The 25,077-nt window shown below is 33.6% G+C and overlaps 1 protein-coding gene across 1 annotated transcript in view; it reads right to left on the reverse strand.

The window, feature by feature from the left end:
* The window catches only part of LOC139500184 (caspase-2-like), a 46,729-nt gene extending 22,795 nt beyond the window's left edge, over positions 1-23,934 (reverse strand). The window contains exon 1 of the mRNA XM_071288922.1: positions 23,638-23,934. Within this exon, the coding sequence (XP_071145023.1) occupies positions 23,638-23,934 (297 nt within the window). The remainder of the gene's footprint in view (positions 1-23,637) is intronic.
* Positions 23,935-25,077: the final 1,143 nt, after the last annotated feature.

The raw sequence follows: 25,077 nt of genomic DNA on the forward strand, positions 1-25,077 counted from the left end.
TTAATTTTATTTCATAAGAGAAAAGCTGCATTGCCGTTAAACACATGCACGTTGTCTGCTTGGTTACCCGCCACAAAAAGAAATAAATAGCCTAACTCCAGGATAATAAATTCTTGCATAACGTAATTTTTGCCACAAAGAGCTTACCTAAGGATAAATACCGAATATGGAAAGTGAAACTAAAATTCAAAACATAACATCTGAAGGCGGGCACATAGAAGAAAAGAAGGTTTTATTTTTTGGCAAAGGGTTCCTAAGTAATCTTCTCTGCATGTGTTCAAAATATACATGAAATATTTGCAACTACCCCTTGTCTGTTCTATAAATTATATCTGTTACTTTAAAGAATTTAGATAAATAGGTAATGAGTCCATTGGACACAGCCCCGCTTGCATATCGTATAAAGTTATAAAAGGACATCACTGAGGAACAGTAAAAGTGATACTACCTAAATTCAATTTGTACTTGATCCGAGTTTTGTCGTTATAAGTATTGTTTATAAGTTACATAACATTTGGTTTAGGCAATTCAGACTAAAGTTAAAAATAGAAACAAAAAATTATCATTTTTTTCATTTGTATAGGGGCATAACTCTAAAATGGGTAGAATGACGACACTAAAATTCAAACTTGATCCGTTGTTTGTTGTATTTAGCGTTGTTTATAAGTTTCCGAACATTTGGTTAAGACAAACTAAAGTTTATAGCGAACAGAAACGAAAAAAATCAGTTTTTTTTTAAGGAGCATTACTCTTGAACGGTTAAGGTGAACCCACCATAATTCAAACTTGGTCTGTGTTTTGTAATAACAAGCAGTGTGTATAAGTTTCATACAATTTGATTGGGGCAAACTAAAGTCAGAGAATGGAAACGAAAAATTCAGCAAGTTTTCCAATTGTAAAAGATATACAAGACCAACACAGGCTAAAGGTCCCGACTTCGGTCATACACAAAAAGGCGGCTGGTTTAAACTGGTTTTATACACGCCCATCATTTCCCCTTCAACTCTAGCCTATGTAGACATATATAATTTTAACGTCCACAATTTTGAGTGTCATTGTCAAAGAATAAATTTTGAGGTCCCTTACGAATATTACCCTGCTCTACAGCTGCCCTAAATTGCCCACTCTAAACGAAACTTGCAGAAGGGGTCTTTTACATATGTACCATAGCTTGGTTGCTATATCTTCCTTTACGTTTAATATGACGGTGCTAGCTATGAAATTTAATTATGATTAAAGTGCAAGCTATCCGCTGTATCTCAAAATAAAATTGAGAATGGAAATGGGGAATGTGTCAAAGAGACAACAACCCGACCAAATAAAAAACAACAGCAGAGGGTTACCAACAGGTCTTCAATGTAGCGAGAAATTCCCGCACCCGGAGGCGTCCTTCAGCTGGCCCCTAAACAAATATATACTAGTCCAGTGATAATGAACGCCATACTAATTTCCAAATTGTACACAAGAAACTAAAATTAAAATAATACAAGACTAACAAAGGCCAGAGGCTCCTGACTTGGGACAGGCGCAAAAATGCGGCGGGGTTAAACATGTTTGTGAGATCTCAACCCTCCCCCTATACCTCTAACCAATGTAGTAAAGTAAACGCATAACAATACGCACATTAAAATTCAGTTCAAGAGAAATCCGAGTCTGATGTCAGAAGATGTAACCAAAGAAAATAAACAAAATGACAATAATACATAAATAACAACAGACTACTAGCAGTTAACTGACATGCCAGCTCCAGACTTCAATTAAACTGACTGAAAGATTATGTTTTCATCATATGAACATCAGGCACAATCCTTCCCGTTAGGGGTTTAGTATCATACCATCATAACATATATGAGAGGCTATCTGCTTCTTCAGAAAATCCGATAGTAGTGATTATCAATCCATTTTATTTTTACGATGAGATATAAACAACAAAAATAATCAACAATACTGTATACAATTCTATAAGCAATCATCATTCCAAAATGTTAAACAGTTACACCAAAAAAATAGTTTCGTTTCCAGAGTTTTACGCAATTCGACTTTTGTAACTCGCAACTCGACTTTTTCAAGTCGGAACTGGACTTTCTTAACTCGCAACTCGACTTTCTCAAGTCGGAACTGGACTTTCTTAACTCGCAACTCGCAACTCGGCATTCTTAACTCGCAACTCGACTTTTGTAACTCGCAACTCGACTTTTGTAACTCGCAACTCGACTTTTGTAATTCGTAAATCGACTTTCTTAACTCGTTCTTAACTCGCAACTCAACTTTCTCAACTCTTATTGTGCCTACAAATAGTAAACAATCGTACAATACTCGACTTTCATCATCGGATAATTGTATTGTCACTAAATCAAATACAGAATTATACAAATCAAGTTTTTCTTTTACTGGTCCAAAAGTGTGGAATTCATTATCCAGTGAAATTAAAAAATCAAAAAGTATATCTGCTTTCAAATACTCCTCCTACCAGTCGGAAAGCCAGTTCAAATAGAACAAAAGAATCGAAGCTCTTTGTTAGAGAAGGCGATACGTGCTTACTGTAATGTTTACTATAGTAACAATATTTTTAAATGTAAATAGAAATGAATAAAACGGCATTTTTCTCCGAATACGGAGTGTTTTATTTTAAAAACACCATTTGCATAAGTTTTCAATTTATCTATTTAATAATATCAAGTCGACGTCATGGATATCCATCAAGCTGGATGTAGAAAATGCATAACCTCAGATTTTTTTTTTTTAATTTTACCACGCACGGAGAACATATGTATCAATCTATTAGTTCAGTAATTTTCATGTCTTCCATTATGTGACTCAATAAAAAAATAAAAAAAATGGGTAACAAATGTATCGAAAAGAGAAAATCGAGTGCACCTTTTTATGTTAAGGCGTGTTTTAGGAGTATATTTTGTCTTTGAAACGCACAAAGCAAGAGTATTTGATATATCATCTCGCTTCAGATTCTATCATTTTTATATACATGTATCAAAGCTACAGGCTGACTTTATAACATAAAACAATCACAATACGAAAAGATAAAATATATGGGTCAAGTGAAATACCTATCTAATGAATCACAGAGTAGGTGTGTTCGAATAGCATTTTTTTTTAAATTAAAAGTACTTGACGACAGTCTTTTTAGTTGGATGATAAAAATGCATATCTTCGAAAAAATATTTATTTGTGTGTGTGATAACTAGGGTTTATAAAAATATAAAACAACACGTTGAATAATTTATTGCGTCCGAAGCGCTTTTCTGGATTTACCTTCATCAGGAACGCTTAAAGCCAAACATTTGAAATCCGAAGATGTATAAGTACCGAAAATCTTCAACCACTGTTATTTTTAGTCTGCCCTTCCACGAAATATTTAATTATAATTTTTATAAATGTTTAAGAATTTTCGAAAATTTCACCAGACAACCGATCAGACAATAGTTTTAAGTTGAATCAATGCAGACAAGATCATTAACTGATGCTCATTAACTAGTAGATACATTTGTCTTTTAAAATACAACTGACATATAAGGATCGTAATGGTGCTATGTGGATAAATTTATCGGTTTTTAAGAGCAAAATTGGCAGCGCGTCATCCCTACAATGGCTTCCATTTCTACGATTGTGAAAATGTACTGGCGTAATGGGGAGATAATTTTGACGAAGTAGAATCCTGACTGTTACACGTCATTATTTTTTTTAAAGTGTCAAAGAGGTATGGCCAATTTCCCGTGAATTCTTTTCATTCGATAAGATAGGTAAATTATGTTTTAAATAGCCCGATAGATGCTAATTATAGTACATTAAAATACGTCATATCATCTATTTTCATATCTTGAAAGGTATTCCTACAAAAAACAAGGCCAAGACTATTGATTTTATCTGATTGTTAACACCCTTTATGCGCATAAGGTAACATAACACGTAACTTGTTAGGAAGCCAAATAATATCGAACAAATTCAAATAGGATGCTTTTTATCTCATTCTGAATATATGTATATCTGTATTTGTCCTGGTCTGTAAGGTTTAATCGTCTATAAGATAAGATAATATCATAATTATATATTTTAACCGGACGACAAAATCTGACATCAGTTGGTCATAAAACACCTAATGTGTTACAACCACACAACACATCATCACATATTATATGGCCTTTCCTGTCATTTTAACAAATAAAACAGCTTCTTGATGTTTTACATTTAATTACGATTTGTAGTGTAATTGATTTGTTCTGTGGTGTTGTCTTATTTTCTGATGACTTAGGTACCAGTACAGGGACAGTGGTACACAATTCAGTAGTAGTCTCTACACAGTTGGTGGATTGGCGACAAAATTGCTTTTGACTGCATTTGTTAGTATAATACCATGTTCAAAAAAGGTTTCCCAAACTTGTTTGTGTTGTTTTGAAACTTGTATACAATGGCCTTATTTTAAGTTATTTGTATATCACACTATATTACACATGCAACATTTGAGCTTCATTGCTATATAATCAATTCTCGTGTTATTTGTCTCGTGTTATTGGTTATGTACAGGCATCTACTTCAGTTTGACGGCAGGTGTTCCTTGCAAATATGTAAAAAATGTAAACACATGAATAGAAAGTTAGTCAAGAGTATGTACAGTCATAGGAATGCATGCAATAAGCGGTTTTTTTCTTTAATAAAATGATATATAGTCAAAATGATTCACAATGACTCTATAAATTAAACAAACATCCCAAAAAATATGATAAAAACATTATTATCAATATTTCAATACAAAAAAAATTAAAACATCCATATGAGACTCGAACCCTTTCTTGATAATAATATTTCCTTCAAGTGCTAGGCTCTACCGATTGAGCCACGGCGGTGCATATGATTACTTCTGGTGTTAATCAACTATATAGGTACAATTGAGCGATGTTCAACTTTTTCATTGAAAAGTTGTTTCTTAAGTAATACTGTAATAAGGACACACTAAACCAATTTCATTTTTGATGGAAAAGTTGTATTAATTACAACAATAACAAAAGACATAACTTGTTTCTTGGTTTGAAATGTCCTTCTTGGGGGATTCCCTGTTTTTCCAACCTGAAAACACCCTAAATTCTGCATATTTGACTTTCGTCCTTTTTTAGGGTTGAAATAACTATCTTTCACACATATCATGCATCATGATATATGATAATCGACATATTGATCAAAAAGCATTTTTATTTTTTGTTTTTAAAGTAAATTTTATTCTTTCAGCACTTTTTTTAAATTGGCCCTTCTGTGACTAAAGTTATCGGGAAATTGGCCCTACCTCAAATTTTATAAGTTAAGCCACAATGTAAACTATAGGTGATTATTATACGACCGCAACAAATTGTTTGGGATCGTATAATGGTATTACGTCGTCGTTGTTTGCGTCGTCCGAAGATACATTGGTTTCCAGACAGTATCTTTAGGAAAGGAAAATAGATCTTTATGAAATTTTTCAAGAAGGTTCAATACCACAAAAGGAAGGTTGGGTTCGACTTTGGGGATTGTGGTCTCAACCGTTTAGGAATTAGAGGCCCAAAAGGTGCCCAAAGCAAGCATTTTTCTAGTTTAAGGATAATAACTTGTACATGTGTATAAGTATTTCAATTGCTCTGAAATTGTATCACAATGTTTAAAACCACAAGTAGAAGGTTTAGATTCATTTGTGGGATTATGGGTCCAAAGTTTAGGAGTTAAGGGCCAAAAAAGGGTCAAAAACAATCAAGACAATAAGTTACAAGTGTGTAATTGTATGGAACTCTCTAAAATTGTACCACAATGTTCCATATAACATGGGGGAGGCTGGTATTAAGTTTTGGATTAATTGCCTAAAATATGTAGAAATTAGGGAACAAAAAAGGACCAAAAAGAAGCATGTTTCTAGTTTCCAAACAATAACTTGTGTTTAAGCGAATGGATATCTCTGAAATTGTACTACAAGGTTCCATACTACAAAGGAAAAGATGGGATTGAATTTAAGGGTTATTGTTTAAAGGGGGGGGGGTCAACAAGTTGGGGAAGGGGGTTTTTGTTTACAATTTTTTTAAGGGATTCTTTTTTTTTTCAAAATTTTTCAACTTTCGAATTTTGAAAAGTTTCAGAAGAAATCTTCAATTGCACAGTATTGTGCAGTTGATTTGTTAGATCTTTGACCACATTTATTTTGTGACAAAAACCTTTATTATGTCAAAAATTCGATCACAATCCAAATTCAGACAGTATCAAGCTTGAATATTGTGACCAAATTTGCCCCAACCGTTGAGGGTTAGACCACTGCGGTCGTATAAAGTTGCGCACCCGCGGAGCACCTTGTTGTTGTTGAGGGACCCCCCTTTTTGAGAAAAAATTTGGTTGCTTAAATAGGGAATCACTGAAGCTTGACTGGAACGGGCCCCGTCTTAGGCAGTCAGTGGGCCCCCACTTATCCACGTAATCATTGTCCGTTAACTTATCTAAAATTTTAAAAACTGTTTCTCCTCTAATATTCTTATGAGCTTAATTATTTTACCAAACTAGGGCACAAGAAATCTTCATAGGGATATCTAGATTGGACATTTTCTAAGGGGGTCCACAGAACTCTGTGTCTCCTCTGCAGTTGCTGCTGTTGGTGTAATGTAAAAGTGTGATGTTGACTTAAAAAGTGAGTATATTTATCAGTAAAATACAGAATTAAAAGAATATATATATGTGTATAAAATACTCATATATAAACTACGGTTTTTATATACTGATAATAAAATTAATGTTATACCAATAACAAATATATATATATATATATATACAACTCGTCTAAACATCAACCCAACAATGTTAGATCTGTAAATTTGCTTTCGCAAATTTTTTGGTTCTTCCCTCGCCGGGATTCGAACCCATGCTACTGTGATATCGTGACACCAAATCGCCTGCACTGCAGCCGTCCCGCTAGACCACACGACCACCTGGGCTCTCAAAAAAAGAGCTTTCGCTGGCCATGTGTTACCTTTCCACGTCAGTTTTAATCTAGCGGCGTACTACAGTACATGATATATAAGGCATGAAGATGTTATTGTTACAGATCAGCTAAATTATCTATAGTAAAGGATCCTACAAATTAATGTAAGATACAGTCACAGAAAATAATTATATTCATAAGTACGTCTGAGTCAGTGACAACCCTACAACAGATGTATCCATCGGATCTGTAAGATCTAACATTGTTGGGTTGATGTTTAGACGAGTTGTATATACATTATGTACACAGCCATGTATCACCATCATTGATGGCGATCCGATGGATACATCTGTTACAGATCTAACATTGTTGGGTTGATGTTTAGACGAGTTGTATATACATTATGTACACAGCCATGTATCACCATCATTGATGGCGATCCTATGGATACATCTGTTGTAGGGTTGTCACTGACTCAGACGTACTTATGTATATATATATATATATATATATACAACTCGTCTAAACATCAACCCAACAATGTTAGATCTGTGAATTTGCTTTCGCAAATTTTTGGTTCTTCCCTTGCCGGGATTCGAACCCATGCTACTGTGATATCGTGACACCAAATCGCCTGCACTGCAGCCGTCCCGCTAGACCACACGACCACCTGGGCTCTCAAATAAAAGAGCTTTCGGTGGGCATGTGTTACCTTTCCACGTCAGTTTTAATCTAGCGGCGTACTACAGTACATGATATATAAGGCATGAAGATGTTATTGTTACAGATCAGCTAAATTATCTATAGTAAAGGATCCTACAAATTAATGTAAGATACAGTCACAGAAAATAATTATATTCATAAGTACGTCTGAGTCAGTGACAACCCTACAACAGATGTATCCATCGGATCGCCATCAATGATGGTGATACATGGCTGTGTACATAATGTATATACAACTCGTCTAAACATCAACCCAACAATGTTAGATCTGTGAATTTGCTTTCGCAAATTTTTGGTTCTTCCCTTGCCGGGATTCGAACCCATGCTTCTGTGATATCGTGACACCAAATCGCGAGTTGTATATATATATATATATATATATACAACTCGTCTAAACATCAACCCAACAATGTTAGATCTGTAAATTTGCTTTCGCAAATTTTTGGTTCTTCCCTCGCCGGGATTCGAACCCATGCTTCTGTGATATCGTGACACCAAATCGCCTGCACTGCAGCCGTCCCTCTAGACCACACGACCACCTGGGCTCTCATAAAAAGAGCTTTCGCTGGCCATGTGTTACCTTTCCTCGTCAGTTTTAATCTAGCGGCGTACTACAGTACATGATATATAAGGCATGAAGATGTATATATATATAGATCTAATTTAAGGGGTAAAATTGGCATAAACTTATTAGAAAATGTTTCTTGTTCTAGTTTATTATGGAGAATGCAATGATAAATTATAAATTACAAAAATTCCTTAATCTCACCATTGCACATGTCAGAAATGCGAAATATGTGGACTCATCTTTAAAATTCCTTAGTAATAACCCTGATTGGTACGGAAGCCCTGGAGTGCCATGCAAAAAAAAAATTTCAACTTGTGCGCACAGGTTACCAACTTGCGCGCACAAGTTACTAACTTGCGCGCACAAGTTACTATCTTGTGCGCACAAGTTACTATCTTGTGCGCACAAGTTACACAACTTGTGCGCACGAGTTATACAACTTGTGCACACGAGTTATTAACTTGTGCGCACGAGTTGTACAACTTGTGCGCACAAGTTACACGTGATCTTATAGACATGCGCTGTTTTGCTAAAGAGACTTCTTTATGGAACGCCATAGCTGCCGAATACAAACATATATTTATATAAATGAATGCACATACTTTTCAATATCTGCACATGTTTTTTTCTGTGTATACACATACTTTTCATATATATGAACATAGTTTACTTTATATGCACTTACTTTTTATAAATATATGCACATACTTTTCCTACATATGCACATCGTTTACCTTATATGCACATACTTTTCCTACATATGCACATAGTTATCCTCATATGCATATACTTTTTTTTCTATATATGCACAGACTTATTCTACATATGAATGTACAAATGTAGTTCTGCATGTGAATACTTTTCTCAGTATATATGAACATAGTTTTTCAACGTGAGAATTACAATTCATATTATGCTTTTCTGTTGTTTTTTTCAAACTGAACTAAGGGTTCCAATATCATAAAAAGAATGTTTATTACTGTAAGAATTTCTAAATGATGTATGTTGTCCAATTAAGCAACTTTGGAAATCATTTTCATATGAATGCAATACTATTTTGGTATGTATTATGGTATGGCGCTGTTGTCTTCATCTATAGTCACTTGCTTTAATGCCATAACTTTGTATTTTGTATGAGTCGTTTGTATTACATTTTAACACAAGGATTATTATCACTAATGGCGTGTTGAATTCAGTGGTGTTTGTCCCAACAATTCAGTGATAACGGATCACAAGTTATATTAATGCATTTAGTTTGGTTTCCGCACTCTGTCGTTAATTTGCCTTATCCAAAATTATTGAAATCCACACACAATGTTAATAATCACACAAAGTAAGGCCGAGTTAGAATTTGGGCAGTAATTTTTTGGACAATTATGCCCCTTTATAACTTGGAAAATTGAAAATTTTAAGCGGGGGTATTCGTGTTTTCAGACTCTTTTTTTGATACAGGTTTTATGTTTTATTAGTAAAAACATTAGTAAGAGCCAAACGCACTTTGTCGGTGTGGGAATAATCTATAAACAGTGAATGTAAAATGTCATAGAGTGAGACAAAGGTATTACTGTCCAGCGATGGCGAAAACTATTTCTATAGAGCTTTATATTCGGTATTAAGATAGAATATCTGGATGCTTTATACTTTGTTTGTAATAGCCTTATGTTTCGAAGTTTCCGTCTGTCATATGTTCTTTGGTCTTGACCTATTATAAATGGTACAGCGACTGGTTGAACAAAATTATAGTTTTTTTTTGTCCTGTGAATTTCTCCCTTTTTATGAGTGATCAATGTTAAAATTAAGTTATTATGTACGTTTCTCAGATGTAATAACGCAGTAGGTCAACTATATGTGGCACATTTTCATGATTCATAATTCGTTGGTCAATGTTGAATTTTTTTCTATAAAGAGGGTATAAGAATGGCCCACTGAATTTCTTGATGTCTTTAACAAGATGCCTATTATCAAAATGTTAATCACAATCTCTTTATTTATTATTTTATTTACGAATAGGGGTGTTATACGACCTTGTCCACCAATGAGAGTCTCGCACATGCAGTCGGTTTTGTTATTTCATTGATAGTCTGTTAAATTTGGCCTTACAATTACAATTCTCCGTAATATTTGGAGGCTGCCAAATGCTAAACAAGAAATGAAAAAAAAGACACAAACTTAACTATTTTGATTCTGATGTTTTTGAATTTAAGATAGTATTATTTACTTCGAATTCATTATCAATAAATGAAAATAACTGTTTTCGTCATGAAAAATATTGCAAAGCTGCACAACACGCCGTAGTAATGACTTGTGCATGGATTTCAACACCAGACCCGATTCGGTCACCCTACGCGCCATAGATTTTATTAAATTTTTCTCATTAATCACGGTTCGTATATGTTTTCTCATTTCTTTAAGTTTCATTAAAATAACATTTGGATGTCATAAATGTGCAATTAAATATTTGCCGCTGGACGTTAAGCAGCTACCAATACTCATAATTAGCTATTGCAGGTCGTTTTGTTCCATATTGCGTTATTGGTAAAATGTTTTTCAGCATGTTACAGTTTAAGCAACGAATAGTAAGATAGACCCCAATTCCTTGCAATTGTTTTTCTCTACGTTGAGCAGATTCCGCTGGGCCGTGCAGTTTTGGCAGTTATTCAGTGCCCGACTAAAAAGCTCCACAATTCTTCTTCCGTCTTTTCATGTTATACTGTAAGTACTCTCTTCTGTGTCTATCACCATTTCTTCAATTTCGTCATGCAAAATTGTATTTGATTTATTTTTGTACATCTCAAGTATTTCCTTTAATCTCACTGCTTTTCGGTGGATTTTCCGTCTTTTAGAAACGGTATGGCCACTTTTTTAGCAGGTGCTTTTTTGAAATTCGCGCAACCAAAATTAATGACGTCAGTGAATATTCCGCGAAATATGACTTCTTTTTAAAGCGAAGTCGCGAAATGTTAACGTTCTTATTAGAAACATCGCGAAATTACAACGTTCTGGTTACCAACGTCGCGAAAACAACACGAACAGGTTTGAAAACGTTATTATCTGCCCCTGCTACTGTATCGTATTCCCTTAACCCTCTTGCTGCCGAGTTTTTTTCCTGCTTTGTCGCGCCAAAAGCATCTTGACGTTTCTTATCTGTGACGTTGCAAAACTTGTGCCTATCTGTAGAACTGCGCTTTCCCGCCGTCCATAATTTTTCCCGCGTCAATGTAGCCGTAATTATGAAAACGATGTATAAGTAATTTTACGGAAGTTAAATATGCTCTAAGATTGTCATAAACGATGTTTTTAATACAAGTTTATTTACAAATACGACTTTTAACCTTGGAATATATATATTTTTTTTATCTTTCTTGTCTTAAAATAAAGTGAAAATAATATACCAATTGCTATACTAGCTTTATGGGCGACTTTGTTTTATCTTTGTCAAGTGAAATGCATAAATGATTCTTAACCACCTATAAAATAGTAAAATATTTAGTCTCTCAAATCATTATATAAACGGCAAAACAACGGCACTCAATGAAAATGAAAATAAAAACAAAAGCGTGTACAAATTCATCAAAATAAATAAAATCTCCGAGCAGCTGTTTTATGATTCTATGAACTACTTCTGGTTGTAAAGTATCAAACGTGGCAGATAACAATTTTAATTTCAATCCTTGTTTCGGTAGGCGAGAAAATATTTTTTATAAAAATCATTATCCATATTCCATTTGCTTATTTTTTAATCATGTTTATTATTATTTTGTTGAGCACTTATTGCTCAAAATTTTAGAGAATAAAAAAAACAACATAGTTAAAACAAGGGAAGAAACTCTCTAAAATGAATTGCTATCGTCTACAAGTAAACCTGAATCAATAATAATTCATTTTCATTTACTATGATAAAGTACAAACTGTAATTGACATACACGGAATATCTTTAAAAACTGTTGATTGATAAATTGTTCTCTTCTCAACGTTCAGTAGCAAATATTTCAGGCATGCAATATAAAGGACGTCTGAAATTTAATATACAATAAATATATTGCTCAGTGGGTCCTACAAAGTAAAAGATCTGTGATGAATGCCAGAAAAAAAGGTTCCCACTGGGAAGGATATCGATTATATATTATAATTTATTTAAAAAAGTGATGCATTGAAACCGTTTTTATCTTTTAAAAAATTTTCTTATATGTTACCAGCATACGGACTTTACTTAACTTTTTCTTATATATATATATATATATATGATAGGAGGAGAAATCATTGTGTCTACTACTAATTTAACATCCCCTTTTCGAATGAAAATAAATATTTTTAGGTCAGTTCTTCCATGCTGAAACGGGTTTAAAATGTATTGAAATGTCGTATTGCAATACAAGTACATCGGTTAACATGTGTGTACTTTTACAAAAAAAAAAATAACTGAGATTTCAATCGCGACATTTGAGCCCTAAATAAATTATCCAGTTCTCTTAAATAAAGCGTGTATTGTAACTGAATATAAATATTTCGCGTAATCAAGTATACCAGTTACCCTTTTTATGATTATTTATTAGGAATACGATTATTATATGAGATAATCTGATTGATAGATGTACGAAAAAAACGTAAAACAAATTTCTCGAAAGAATGCAACATTTTACATGAAAATGACGAACTATATAATTAGTAAATACGTTAAATAAGTTGGTATTATAGTACTAGCAAGCTTATGATCCTGTATAATTTCTTGACATCCGTTTTAAGTATACTTTGAATGCATTTCATTCAGTTTGCTTCATTCCCGCCAAAATCGTCCTTTTGGCGCCGTCTTTTGACGTTGTCAGTGCCCCTGAGTATTGTGACGTTACCATAGACCTTTGACGTTTTACGCAATCAACAAGATTTGTGTGTAGAAGCCATAAATGTCCCTTTGGCAGCAAGAGGGTTAAAGAGACATTAATATTGATAGAATCATGTATTCATTGTCAAGTTGTAAGCTTTTGAAAATTGGGGGTCGGGTTGGAGTAATGTATCTCTCTTGAATTTTTCTCTTTGTATACGAAAGTAATTATATATATATAACTTCGTTAAAATATTAAAAAAATAAACTGTTTTCACAGAAATGGTGATGTAACGCCTTTTTGTAATTTTGAAAATGCAAATGTTGAAACCAAAATAGCAATACTTTAACATGTAAGTTATGGAAATATTCAAAGTTGATGAACCACGACTGAAAGTACATGGCTGAACAATATCCATGGAAATGTGCCAATATACAACTACATACAAAATACCATGGACTTATCATAAGTCGTTCCCTTTAAACAAACATAAACTTGTAAACTATGTAAAAGTTTCAATGTCAATGAACCATGATGAGGGGGTGGGCTTTATAACCTCCATAGAAATATGACTTGCAAATGCCAATAAATTTTCAAAGTCAATAGACAATTACTGAGGGGACAAGGCCAAATATTATCTATGGAAATGAGATGTTCCAATACTTATACAACTGCATAAAACATACTAGACCTAATCACAAACTAATACATTGCGAAGCCAACGCCGACGCCGTAAAAATAAAATGTATACGTATTGAAAAGCTTTAAAAAGGTGTGAATATCAAATATGATATGACGTGCTGCAGTTCTAAATTATGATTTGTCTGATTTACTCTGCATTTCTTGTTTTGCGTATATATTTTCAGCATTTGGGGATTAAGGTGAGAGTGCAAAAACAAACAAAAAGAAATGAAATTTTCCTAGTTATAAAGGAGCAGAACTGTAGTACAGCAGGTGACCTTTTGCGTTTTATAGTTTTTTACCTTTGTGAATGAGCTTTATCAAATTAAGAAGACGCAAAGTTAAATTAGAGTGCAGCAAAATAAAATGGAAAGATGGAAGGACAGACGGTAAAACGGAAGATCAAGGGTAATACATGTATAATGCCCCCATACGCCTATCGGCATGGCATAACAAATTTAACCCGTCTTTGGTCCTTTCTATAACATCATAATAACAGAAAATAATTCACACTTTGAGATCTTAGACTATACTGAATACTTTGAAAACACATTAAAATTGGTAAAGAAAATGGCAATTTAAATTAAGTTTTATAAGAATGCATTTTTACAACTTTTGACCCGTTAGTGGTAATAATCCTTGTGTTAAAATTTAATACAAACAAATCGACTCCTTCAACGTTTTGACATAAAAACCAAGTGACTATAGATGAAGACAACAGCGCCATACCATCATACATACCAAAATAGTATTGCATTCATATGAAAATGATTCCAACAGTTGCTTAATTGAACAACATACATCATTAAGAAATTCTTAATAAACATTCTTTTTATGATATTGGAACCCTTAGTTCAGTTTGAAAAAAACAACAGAAAAGCATAATATGAATTGTAATTCTCACGTTGAAAAACTATGTTCATATATATACTGAGAAAAGTATTCACATGCAGAACTACATTTGTACATTCATATGTAGAATAAGTCTGTGCATATATAGAAAAAAAAGTATATGCATATGAGGATAACTATGTGCATATGTAGGAAAAGTATGTGCATATAAGATAAACGATGTGCATATGTAGGAAAAGTATGTGCATATATATATAAAAAGTAAGTGCATATAAAGTAAACTATGTTCATATATATGAAAAGTATGTGTATACATAGAAAAAAACATATGCAGATATTGAAAAGTATGTGCATTCATTTATATAAACATATGTTTGTATTCGGCAGCTATGGCGTTCCATAAAGTAGTCTCTTTAACAAAACAGGGCATGTCTATAAGATCACGTGTAACTTGTGCGCACAAGTTGTATAACTCGTGCGCACAAGTTGTGTAACTTGTGCGCACAAGATAGTAACTTGTGCGCGCAAGTTGGTAACTTGTGCGCACAAGTTGGTAACTTGTGCGCACAAGTTGAAATTTTTTTTTTGCATGGCACTCCAGGATAAAGTCTCAAAAGAGCAAATTTAGTTTTAAATGAAACGTTAAAGTACAAAACATTGAAATAAAAATAATTTTTACAAACTTTTAGTCCTTTCCATGTTGTCGGACATGTAGAAAGTTTATGCTTTAACCATTTATGTAGCTCCATATAGGTGACTGGATCCCTGCCCCCTAAAAGAAAACGCCTTCGAATCCGACAGCAATCAATCGATAAAAAACACCAAACAAAAATCTAAAGGGAAACATGCCATTCGTACACTTGATACATATAGCATGCTCTCCATTGTGAATCAAAGCTAAATCAACACAGATTTTTTTATGTTTTTTTTTTACATGATAAGGTTCCTACCTTGGTGCAGGCGTTTGAATAAATTATTTTTAGAATATTAAGTTGATAAATGGATTAGAAAAAAAAAATCATAAAAGAATGAACATCTTTCGTTCTGTCTTTTGCAAGTTAGACTCCTTTCCCTGAGTAATTTGTTTCAAAGTTGATCAACAAATACAACTAAAATCCAGGATGCGAGTCATCGATGTACATTGCTTGTCTTCTTGCTGTATTGTCGCGCCTGTGACATGCGAAAGATACAGATAACAATCCTGCGGTGTTAGCTATTTGTATTGAGCGCCATGGGCGGATCCAGGGGGGGGGGGGAGGGCCCTGGGGGCCCCGGGCCCCCCTTTCGTGGGAAAAATTTGGTTGATTATATAGGGAATCACTGAAGCATGACTGGAGCGCCCCCCCCTTTTTAGGTCAGTCAGCAGCCCCCCCAACCCCCCCCCCCCCCCCTTAGGCAAAGTTCTGGATCCGCCACTGGAGCCTGACATTTTATATGGTAATTGACCTGAACTGGAGGCTTCATACCTTGTGTACAGATGGCTTATACATGTATAACGAAAGTCTGTATTGTGTCTGTTGGCCTTGACCTCATTTTCATTGTCAAGCAACTGCTTGAAAACAAATTTCTATTTTTGTTATGTTAATTTCTCACTTACCTATTAGTGAACTACCGAATTGGACTATTTACCGGGTTTGTAATAACACGGGTAACAGGATGGGTACTACATTTATATGTGGAGCAGGATCTGCATACCCTTCAGGAGCACCCGAGATCAAACCCAGGGTGGGGTTCGGTTGCTTAGTCATTAGTTTTTCATGTGTCTTGTGTACTATTATTTGTTTAATTTGCACAGGTCATTGGTCAATGTTAAATTTATGGTTCATTGGTCAATATGTAATTTTCATGGTTTTGTCTGTTTCTTGTTTAAGATATTGGCGACTTTTTTCTATTTTTTGGTTTATTTATCACTAAAATTCAAACGACTGTGGTTTATCTCACATTGACTTCATTTTCATGGATCTTTGACAATGTGTGGTGTATGTGACACTTGTACTAAAACTCTATCAATGGACTATCAGCATAAAATAATTCGTGAATAGAAAAGCAGGCGAGACGATTCAGCTTGAGCATTCTTGTTACATCTTATGTTATCTATACTATTAAACGAGAAGACCACCTTTTTGGTGTCGCTTCTCTTCTTTCCAGAATAAATTAATCAACACGCCTCTGTGTCCTATAGGTACAGTGCATAGTCGCATTTGTCATCCATTCATATGATTATTCAGATTGAGTTATTTTAGGAGAAAAACGAGAAAAAAGGCATCCGGATATTGTCCCGTCATTGTACGAAATTTTAAGTCAGATTAGACTTCCGGTTTGCGTTTTTCTGTATACTTTGAACATACATATACTACGAATAAAGTGTATTTTCAGAATTTTATCTGCTATCATTTTCAAGTTTACTATCCACGGCGGTTACAGAGTTTATTAAATAGAGAGGGTCTGTATAGTATATCAATGATCACCATGGATCGATTAGTAAACTTAGAATTGAAAGTAAATACGCTTTATTTATATAGTAATAAATGTTCATAATATACAGATAAGCGCTAAAATTATTCATGTGAACTTTTGATACTTTTTCTGAAATTCTCCAGTCATTAAATCTTTTACAAAATTCATTGACTACATAAAAAAAAGAAGATGTGGTATGTTAGCCATGTTAAGACAACTCTCCACAAGAGACCAAAATGACACAGATATTAACAACTATAGGTCACCGTACGGCCTTCAACATAGAGCAAAGCCCATACCGCATACTCAGCTTCAAAAGGCCCGAAATGACAATGTAAAACAATGCAAACGAGAAAACTAGCGGCCTTATTTATGTACAAAAAATGAACGAAAAACAAATATGTAACACATAAACAAACGACAACCACTGAATTACAGGCTCCTTACTTAAATAAATGTTCATAACATACTAAATGTATGTTCATATTGAAATTGATAGAAAACCAAAAATTGGGAACTTTGGAAATAAAGGTGGAGGGTAAAAAAACATTTTCCTGTCCCCAATAACCTATGACTTATGATACTTTTACTGAAATTCTCCAGTCATTCTGTATTTTACAAAATTCTTCCAACAACACTTTACATACTTTAAACTACGCTCTGAATGCCCGCGATTTCGCGGATGTGTTCTAGTAAGTTATATTTGAGACATTATTGGTTAGAGCTTACAAGACTGACTGATTGTTGAGGACCAAGAAATTTGAACAACAAGAAAGAAATAAAGAAAGGTTGTATAAAACATGCTCACTACCAAAAAGAATATTTACTTTTTATAATATTATCTAAAATATGTTCAGTTACTGTTAAATTCATGTGAAGGCTCGATTCGTGTTCATTTCCCATAAAAAAAATCATGTGATAGCTCAATTCACTTTAATTTCATAGGTAGAAAATTTGTCTGTAGTTTAGATAATTCTTTTACACTAACCGTGATTTTGAAAGTGCTTTAGGTCAAGGACAAAAAAATGCAGTTTTTTGCAATTGAACACTCTTTTACTTGTAATGTAAAAGATGAAGAAAACCGAATTAGACTCCATATAGTAATAGACTGAAATATCTTTGGTAGAAGGGTTACTGTTTCGTGAAAATTTAACTAATATTTCTTTTTTATTTAGAATATGTATTTTAATTGGATTCTGCCATACTACCCTAAAAATTAGTCCAGCTTTTCATTCAAAATCTACTGCTGTCAAATTTTTTTTGCTATATATATTAAAACCACACAAAGAACAATAAGAAGCAAAGTTCTATTTTCTTGCCGTTGAAAAGAAAATATCAATGTTGGTCAAAATAAGAAATGTGGTTATAATTTTCAATGACACAACTATATAATTCACCAAAGTTTTAGTTAGATATACGCAATTGTAGTCAATTGTACGGCCTTGATAGAGTGAGTAAAAGTCGCTATAAAAGGTTTAAACATGTGAAATATGAATATGAAACAATTCATATGAGAATTTTAACTGCCTAATGTATAACAAAACAATTTACAAACAACAAATATGACCGAAATGAACCAACCACAACCACTAGACTACAGGTTCCTGACTTGGAATTTGTTTTTGTCCCGGCAGATAAAGCTGCTAATAATATTATTATTGTTTGACGTAAATTTTACATTAAGGTTCTGAAAAAGGAAATCACCAATTCACCAACATTCCAACTGACTCCATTTTCAGAAAACGAAATCTGTAACAAACATAAACTTTTAGCCACCGCTTTACAAGCAGAGCCAAATACAATGAAAGTCCCAACTATGTATTGGCTTCCGAAGCTACACAAAACCCCTTACAAATATAGATTTATTTCGTCTTCAAGCCATTGTTCAACTACTAAATTGTCTATTCTTCTTACCAGCACACTTGGTACAATTAAAAACCTGATAATAAATTGTTCAAATAAGGCCTTCGAAAATAGTGGAATAAATTACTTTTGGAGTGTCAAGAACTCGTTGGAAGTACTTGATAAATTGCATGCTTATATTGGTGATTTTGAATCTGTTCAAAGTTTTGATTTTTCTACCCTGTATACCACATTGCCTCACATTCTCATTAAGAAAAAATTCACACACCTAATTAAATGGGCATTCAAAAAATCAGAATGTGAATATATATGTTCAAACTCTTTTAGGTAATTTTTTAGTAGCAATAAACAAAAAAACTATGTTAATTGGACATGCTTTGATACTATATATGCCCTTGAATTTTTACTAGATAACATTTTTGTTCGCTTTGGAGATTCCGTATATCGTCAGATTATCGGAATTCCAATGGGGACTAACTGTGCACCACTTATTGCGGACCTGTTTTTGTATTGTTATGAGTTACAATTTATGACAAAAATAAGCAAAGACCCATCGAAACAACATCTGATAAACAAATTTAATAATACTTTTAGATATTTGGATGATATTTTGGCTCTCAATAATGACGACTTCAGTATGTATATTAATGAAATTTATCCTGTTGAACTTACTTTAAATAAAGCTAATACTAACAATGACCACTGCCCTTTTCTCGATCTTGATAACTATATCACTAATGGAAAGCTGAATACTAAAATTTATGATAAAAGGGATGATTTTTCATTTCCTATTGTTAATTATCCGTTTTTAGATGGTGACGTTCCCTTGTCACCATCTTACGGTGTTTATGTATCTCAACTTGTACGATTCGCTCGTGTATGTAACAATGTTTTCGATTTTAACGAGAGAAATTTATGTATTACTGAAAAATTATTACACCAGGGTTTTCGATATCACAAACTAGTCAAAACATTTACTAAATTTTATCATCGGTATAAAGACATCATTCGTAAATATAGCTCAACATGCAGACTTCTAATACGTTCAGGTATTTCACATCCAATTTTTTATGGTAATATTCTTTATAAAGCACAAAGGTGTCAGTATTCACCTCAGAAACTTACAAAACCTTTGAATAGATTATTAAGAAGGGATATAATTACGATACTGTTGTCAAGTCATTAAAGATTGCATATTTTGGCGTTAATATTGAGTCACTGATTAGGTCTTTGCATCGGAAGTAAACACATTTATTCTAAAAACAGATGTTGGCATGACACGGGTTATGTTCTTCTCATATATGTTATGATGGTATGATACTAAACCCCTAACGGGAAGGATTGTGCCTGATGTTCATATGATGAAATCATAATCTTTCAGTCAGTTTAATTGAAGTCTGGAGCTGGCATGTCAGTTAACTGCTAGTAGTCTGTTGTTATTTATGTATTATTGTCATTTTGTTTATTTTCTTTGGTTACATCTTCTGACATCAGACTCGGATTTCTCTTGAACTGAATTTTAATGTGCGTATTGTTATGCGTTTACTTTACTACATTGGTTAGAGGTATAGGGGGAGGGTTGAGATCTCACAAACATGTTTAACCCCGCCGCATTTTTGCGCCTGTCCCAAGTCAGGAGCCTCTGGCCTGTGTTAGTCTTGTATTATTTTAATTTTAGTTTCTTGTGTACAATTTGGAAATTAGTATGGCGTTCATTATCACTGGACTAGTATATATTTGTTTAGGGGCCAGCTGAAGGACGCCTCCGGGTGCGGGAATTTCTCGCTACATTGAAGACCTGTTGGTGACCCTCTGCTGTTGTTTTTTATTTGGTCGGGTTGTTGTCTCTTTGACACATTCCCCATTTCCATTCTCAATTTTATTGGTCCAAGGTTCATGTTATAAAAATATCTTGAAACGTGTGCTTATTCTTTTAAATTACTTTTAAATTATTACTGATAACAAACTGTCATTGTATCAGAAGGATCTTTCTATAGGAGAAACGTGAACTATATTAAAGACTTCATTGCAATTCAAGTGCTACAAGAAAGTGTGAAAGAGCAACAGTTTTAATATAGACGACTGCATATATAATCTACATATATAATCTACATATTTAGTTCTTATAATAAAACAAGGAGATTTGGTATGCCTCCCAACTAACAACAACATAACAAGGATACTATAACCATAATGTTCACCGTCAGCCGTCGACAAAATCGGTTCAACCCGCCACATTTATATGCACCTCTGCCCCAAGTCGGACAAAGTCATGCTATAGATATGTCTTTGTGCAGTTATACATTTAGTTTGATATTCTGACATTGTGCTGTACATCTAGATGACATCTATTTTTTTTTTGTCGGAGCTATTCAGAACTTCTTGTATGTTGCTGACTGCTTAATATTGAAGAACTGTATTGGTGACCTCTGTCTGATGGTTTTGTATTTGTTGCTTATGTGATTGAATTTTACTGTCTATATGACAGCTCCTTTTCCGTCTTTCACATGAATCAACAATAAAAACAAAATTGCTCATGGAAAGCTGTAAAGTCTACTTGATAACTAGTGAAACTAATCGTAAGGAAAAAAAACCGCACTGATCTACGCCAAAAACATTGAATAACACAAATTATGACATACAAAAAATAACGACAATCAAAAATGAGAAGTCGTGGCTTGAAACAGGCACATAAAGAATGTTGTCATAAAGTTCATCAAAAGAATCCTCTTCAATGAGTTATGTGTTGATATGAAAGAATACATATAGCCAAAGAGTTTTAAAATAAAATACTTGTTTTTATCCCAAACCAACTTATGATATTTGTTGATGATTAATTGATTGTTGATTGCTTTATGTCCAGTGGCAAATATTTTACGAAGGGTCAGGACGAGAACAAGTTAACAATAAATACAACAGGTACTAGTAGGTCTTGTAATAATAGAGGCCCACCGGGATGATGATCGGGAGGAATTTCGACTTCCACTGGAAAATAAAGGTATATTAGATAGGGACAGAAATTTTGCCATGCAACAGGAAGAGTTGTTGCAAGGGTTCTTAACATGCAGAGATCTTGTCACTCTCTTTACACGAGGCATTAAATTTAACCTCCCCATATGCATTCTGACAGGACGTAGCTGCAAACTTGATACATCTTGCACAGCCAGACGGACGCCCCACTTTGGGAAGCTTTTTACTGCTGGTCGGAACAGGACCAAGTGACCATATTTCTATTCCCAACTCCCCCTTGGGGCTTATGATGTTTGTGATAGTATAACCGAGTTTTTTTTATCAGGTCTTGAATTTGACTACAACTGTCTGTACTTAAAAATGATTGAATTTTCAGTACTGTACAATGACCGAAATTTTCAGTACTGGAAAATGACTGAAATATACAGTACTGAAAAATGACTAAAACTTTCAGTACTGAAAAATGACTGAAATATACAGTACTGAAAAATGACTGAAATTTTCAGCACTGAAAAATGACTGAAATTTTCAGTACTGAAAAATGACTGAAATTTTCAGTACTGTAAACAACTTTTTCCCAACATTACTGAACATGATATAAAAATTAATGTACTGAATAGTGATGTTTCCTAAAAGTACTGTTTATATAGCGGCATTTAATGTACTGTTTAGTGATGTTTCCTAAAAGTACTGTTGATATAGCGGCATTTAATGTACTGATTAGTGATGTTTTCTAAAAGTACTGTTTATATAGTGGCATTTAATGTACTGATTAGTGATGTTTCCTAAAAGTACTGTTTATATAGCGGCATTTAATGTACATGTAAATGCTAGTCAAATTGTTGGTAGTGTAACCGGTTAACCGGGCTGTTTTCAATTCTAATAGATTAGATATAAAAATGTATTTAAATCATTAAATAATTTTGGTTTATTCAAAAATGATCGTCGTGTTAATTAATTTGGAATTAATTTGGCGGATCAATTATCTATTATACTGGTTGCTTTTGTTTATCCAGGAAAATTAAAATCAATTAGAACTTAGACACTTCGCTATCAGCGCGGGGCAAATACTTAAGTAAACATAATTAGGATACATGTTTTTTAAACATTAACTTTAAATCAGTAATCCGATTTAATTATACGATTATTTCATTATTTTATTTTTGATCTGATATAATATTGCATATACATAAATATGAATGTGTAACCTCCATCGTACAAGGCTTTGTCAAACTTTAAAGAAATGCCAAATCAAAAATTGTGATATGCAAATATAAGTGAATGTTATAAATGTCCACTTAGCATGAGTAACATGCTTTATCATTTCAAATAGAAACACTCCACATTTTTTCTGAGACATCAAGAGAAAATGAAAGAATCATCGGTTACATACATTTTCAATTTGACGACATCAAGAAAGTTTTTCCTTTTTCAATCTGTTGTTATTTCAAAAACCACAGTAGATACAGTGTATTAGATTATTAAAATTCAAACTTCGCCCGAAACCCTCACAGACAAGCCTTATAGTGCCTAAGGACAAACTTCAATTCGTCATATTACAATAACGTACACTTGTAGGGACAATAAATAAGGCCTTCAAACATCAACAAAAATCACCGGTTAATCGGTTAATCGGTTGTACGGTTATCCGAGTAATCGGTAAGGCATAACTGTACGAAAACAAAAGACAAAAAAACTTTGTCCTTCATCCAAATATTGTCATACAAATGTAAATTTAATAGCTTCCTTTTGATAAATACCTTCTTATAATGTTCAATATAAAATTGTCTGGTACTGGGCTCTACTCGGACCATTACTGGTCCATCTGTAAGGTCTAAAGAGGGGTCATCATGTTCACCTCCTGGGACCATCAATCGTTTCCCAGTCTCAACTTCAGAGCTTAATACTTCTTTAGACCGGGCACTGACCAATGTCATTGGGGGTATCCTTTTTGATTTCGGGTCCTCGTTACTTAGAATTTTGATTATCCCATTTTCTGCTAATCTTGGTCTTTTTGCTAAATGAGAGAATTTAACATTTGCTGATTGAATCGGCATTATTTACTATGTAGTTCACATAATATAATGTGAAGGCGTTCAATACACTTTTTTATGGAATGAGCTTTTGAACACGAAAATAAACATCTGCCGATACATATGTATTAGCAAAATACAAGCTCATGTTTTTCTCTGACTGTTAATGACGTCTTTACACTAAAACCATTTGATGTTGGAAGTGTACTTACTGCAATTTTAGTCTTAGAAAGACTATTTTTATTAATTATTATTTGAAATATCTGTCAGTAATTGAGAGTACCCTTATATCTGTACTTTGTGTCTTTTAGATATGTACCCTGCAACGTCCACTCTGTGTTTTTGTAAGATGTGTTTATGATTTTGATAACATTGAGAATGGAAATAGGGAATGTGTCAAAGAGACAGCAACCCGACCATAGAACAGACAACAACAGAAGGTCAACAACAGGTGATAGTTTGTTTTAATGTTTTGATATAACACCACTTTCCCAAGTTGGGGGAAGGTTAAGCGCTCACAAATATGTTAAACACCGCCACACTCTGTATGTGTAGTCCCGCGGTTGTAAGTTATGTTTGGGTAAATTGTTTTGCTATAAATAAGACTTTCTTAATTGAATTGTTTCATATTTTTAATGTCGACTATACAGTATGGGGTTTTCTCATTGTTTTATGCCGTAACGTTGCCTATAATTGCTAACACACTTAATTTGAACTTTGGTTTATAGTCGTCTTATTGGAAATCATATCACATCTTCTGATTTTTACATTGCACAAGATTTCCCACATAAATAATATCATACAAATTCCAACATTTATCTTAATTCTTAAATCATTTAGAATACTTAGTAAAATTACCGAGTTGATGAGCACTGACAGAAATATTTTGCTCTGATAAACCGCTGTGGATACAAATCATGAATGGTACACACAAATAATAACTATTATTATGCCACCTCGGCCGTTGCATAATAATTGTATAAATGTTAACAATTAAACTAAGGATGCAGTGCATACTGTTTATCTTTTTTAAAGCATGAACATGAATATAATTGAGAATGTTCACCATTAACAACTTCAACGAGATAACATGCAACACAGCAGACTACTTTAACATACTCTGTTCTTACCTGATTTATCCATATTATCTGGAAGTTCTTCGCCATT

The sequence above is a fragment of the Mytilus edulis genome, chromosome 13, assembly GCF_963676685.1.
Source record: "Mytilus edulis chromosome 13, xbMytEdul2.2, whole genome shotgun sequence".
NCBI classification, from domain to species: Eukaryota; Metazoa; Mollusca; class Bivalvia; order Mytilida; family Mytilidae; genus Mytilus; species Mytilus edulis.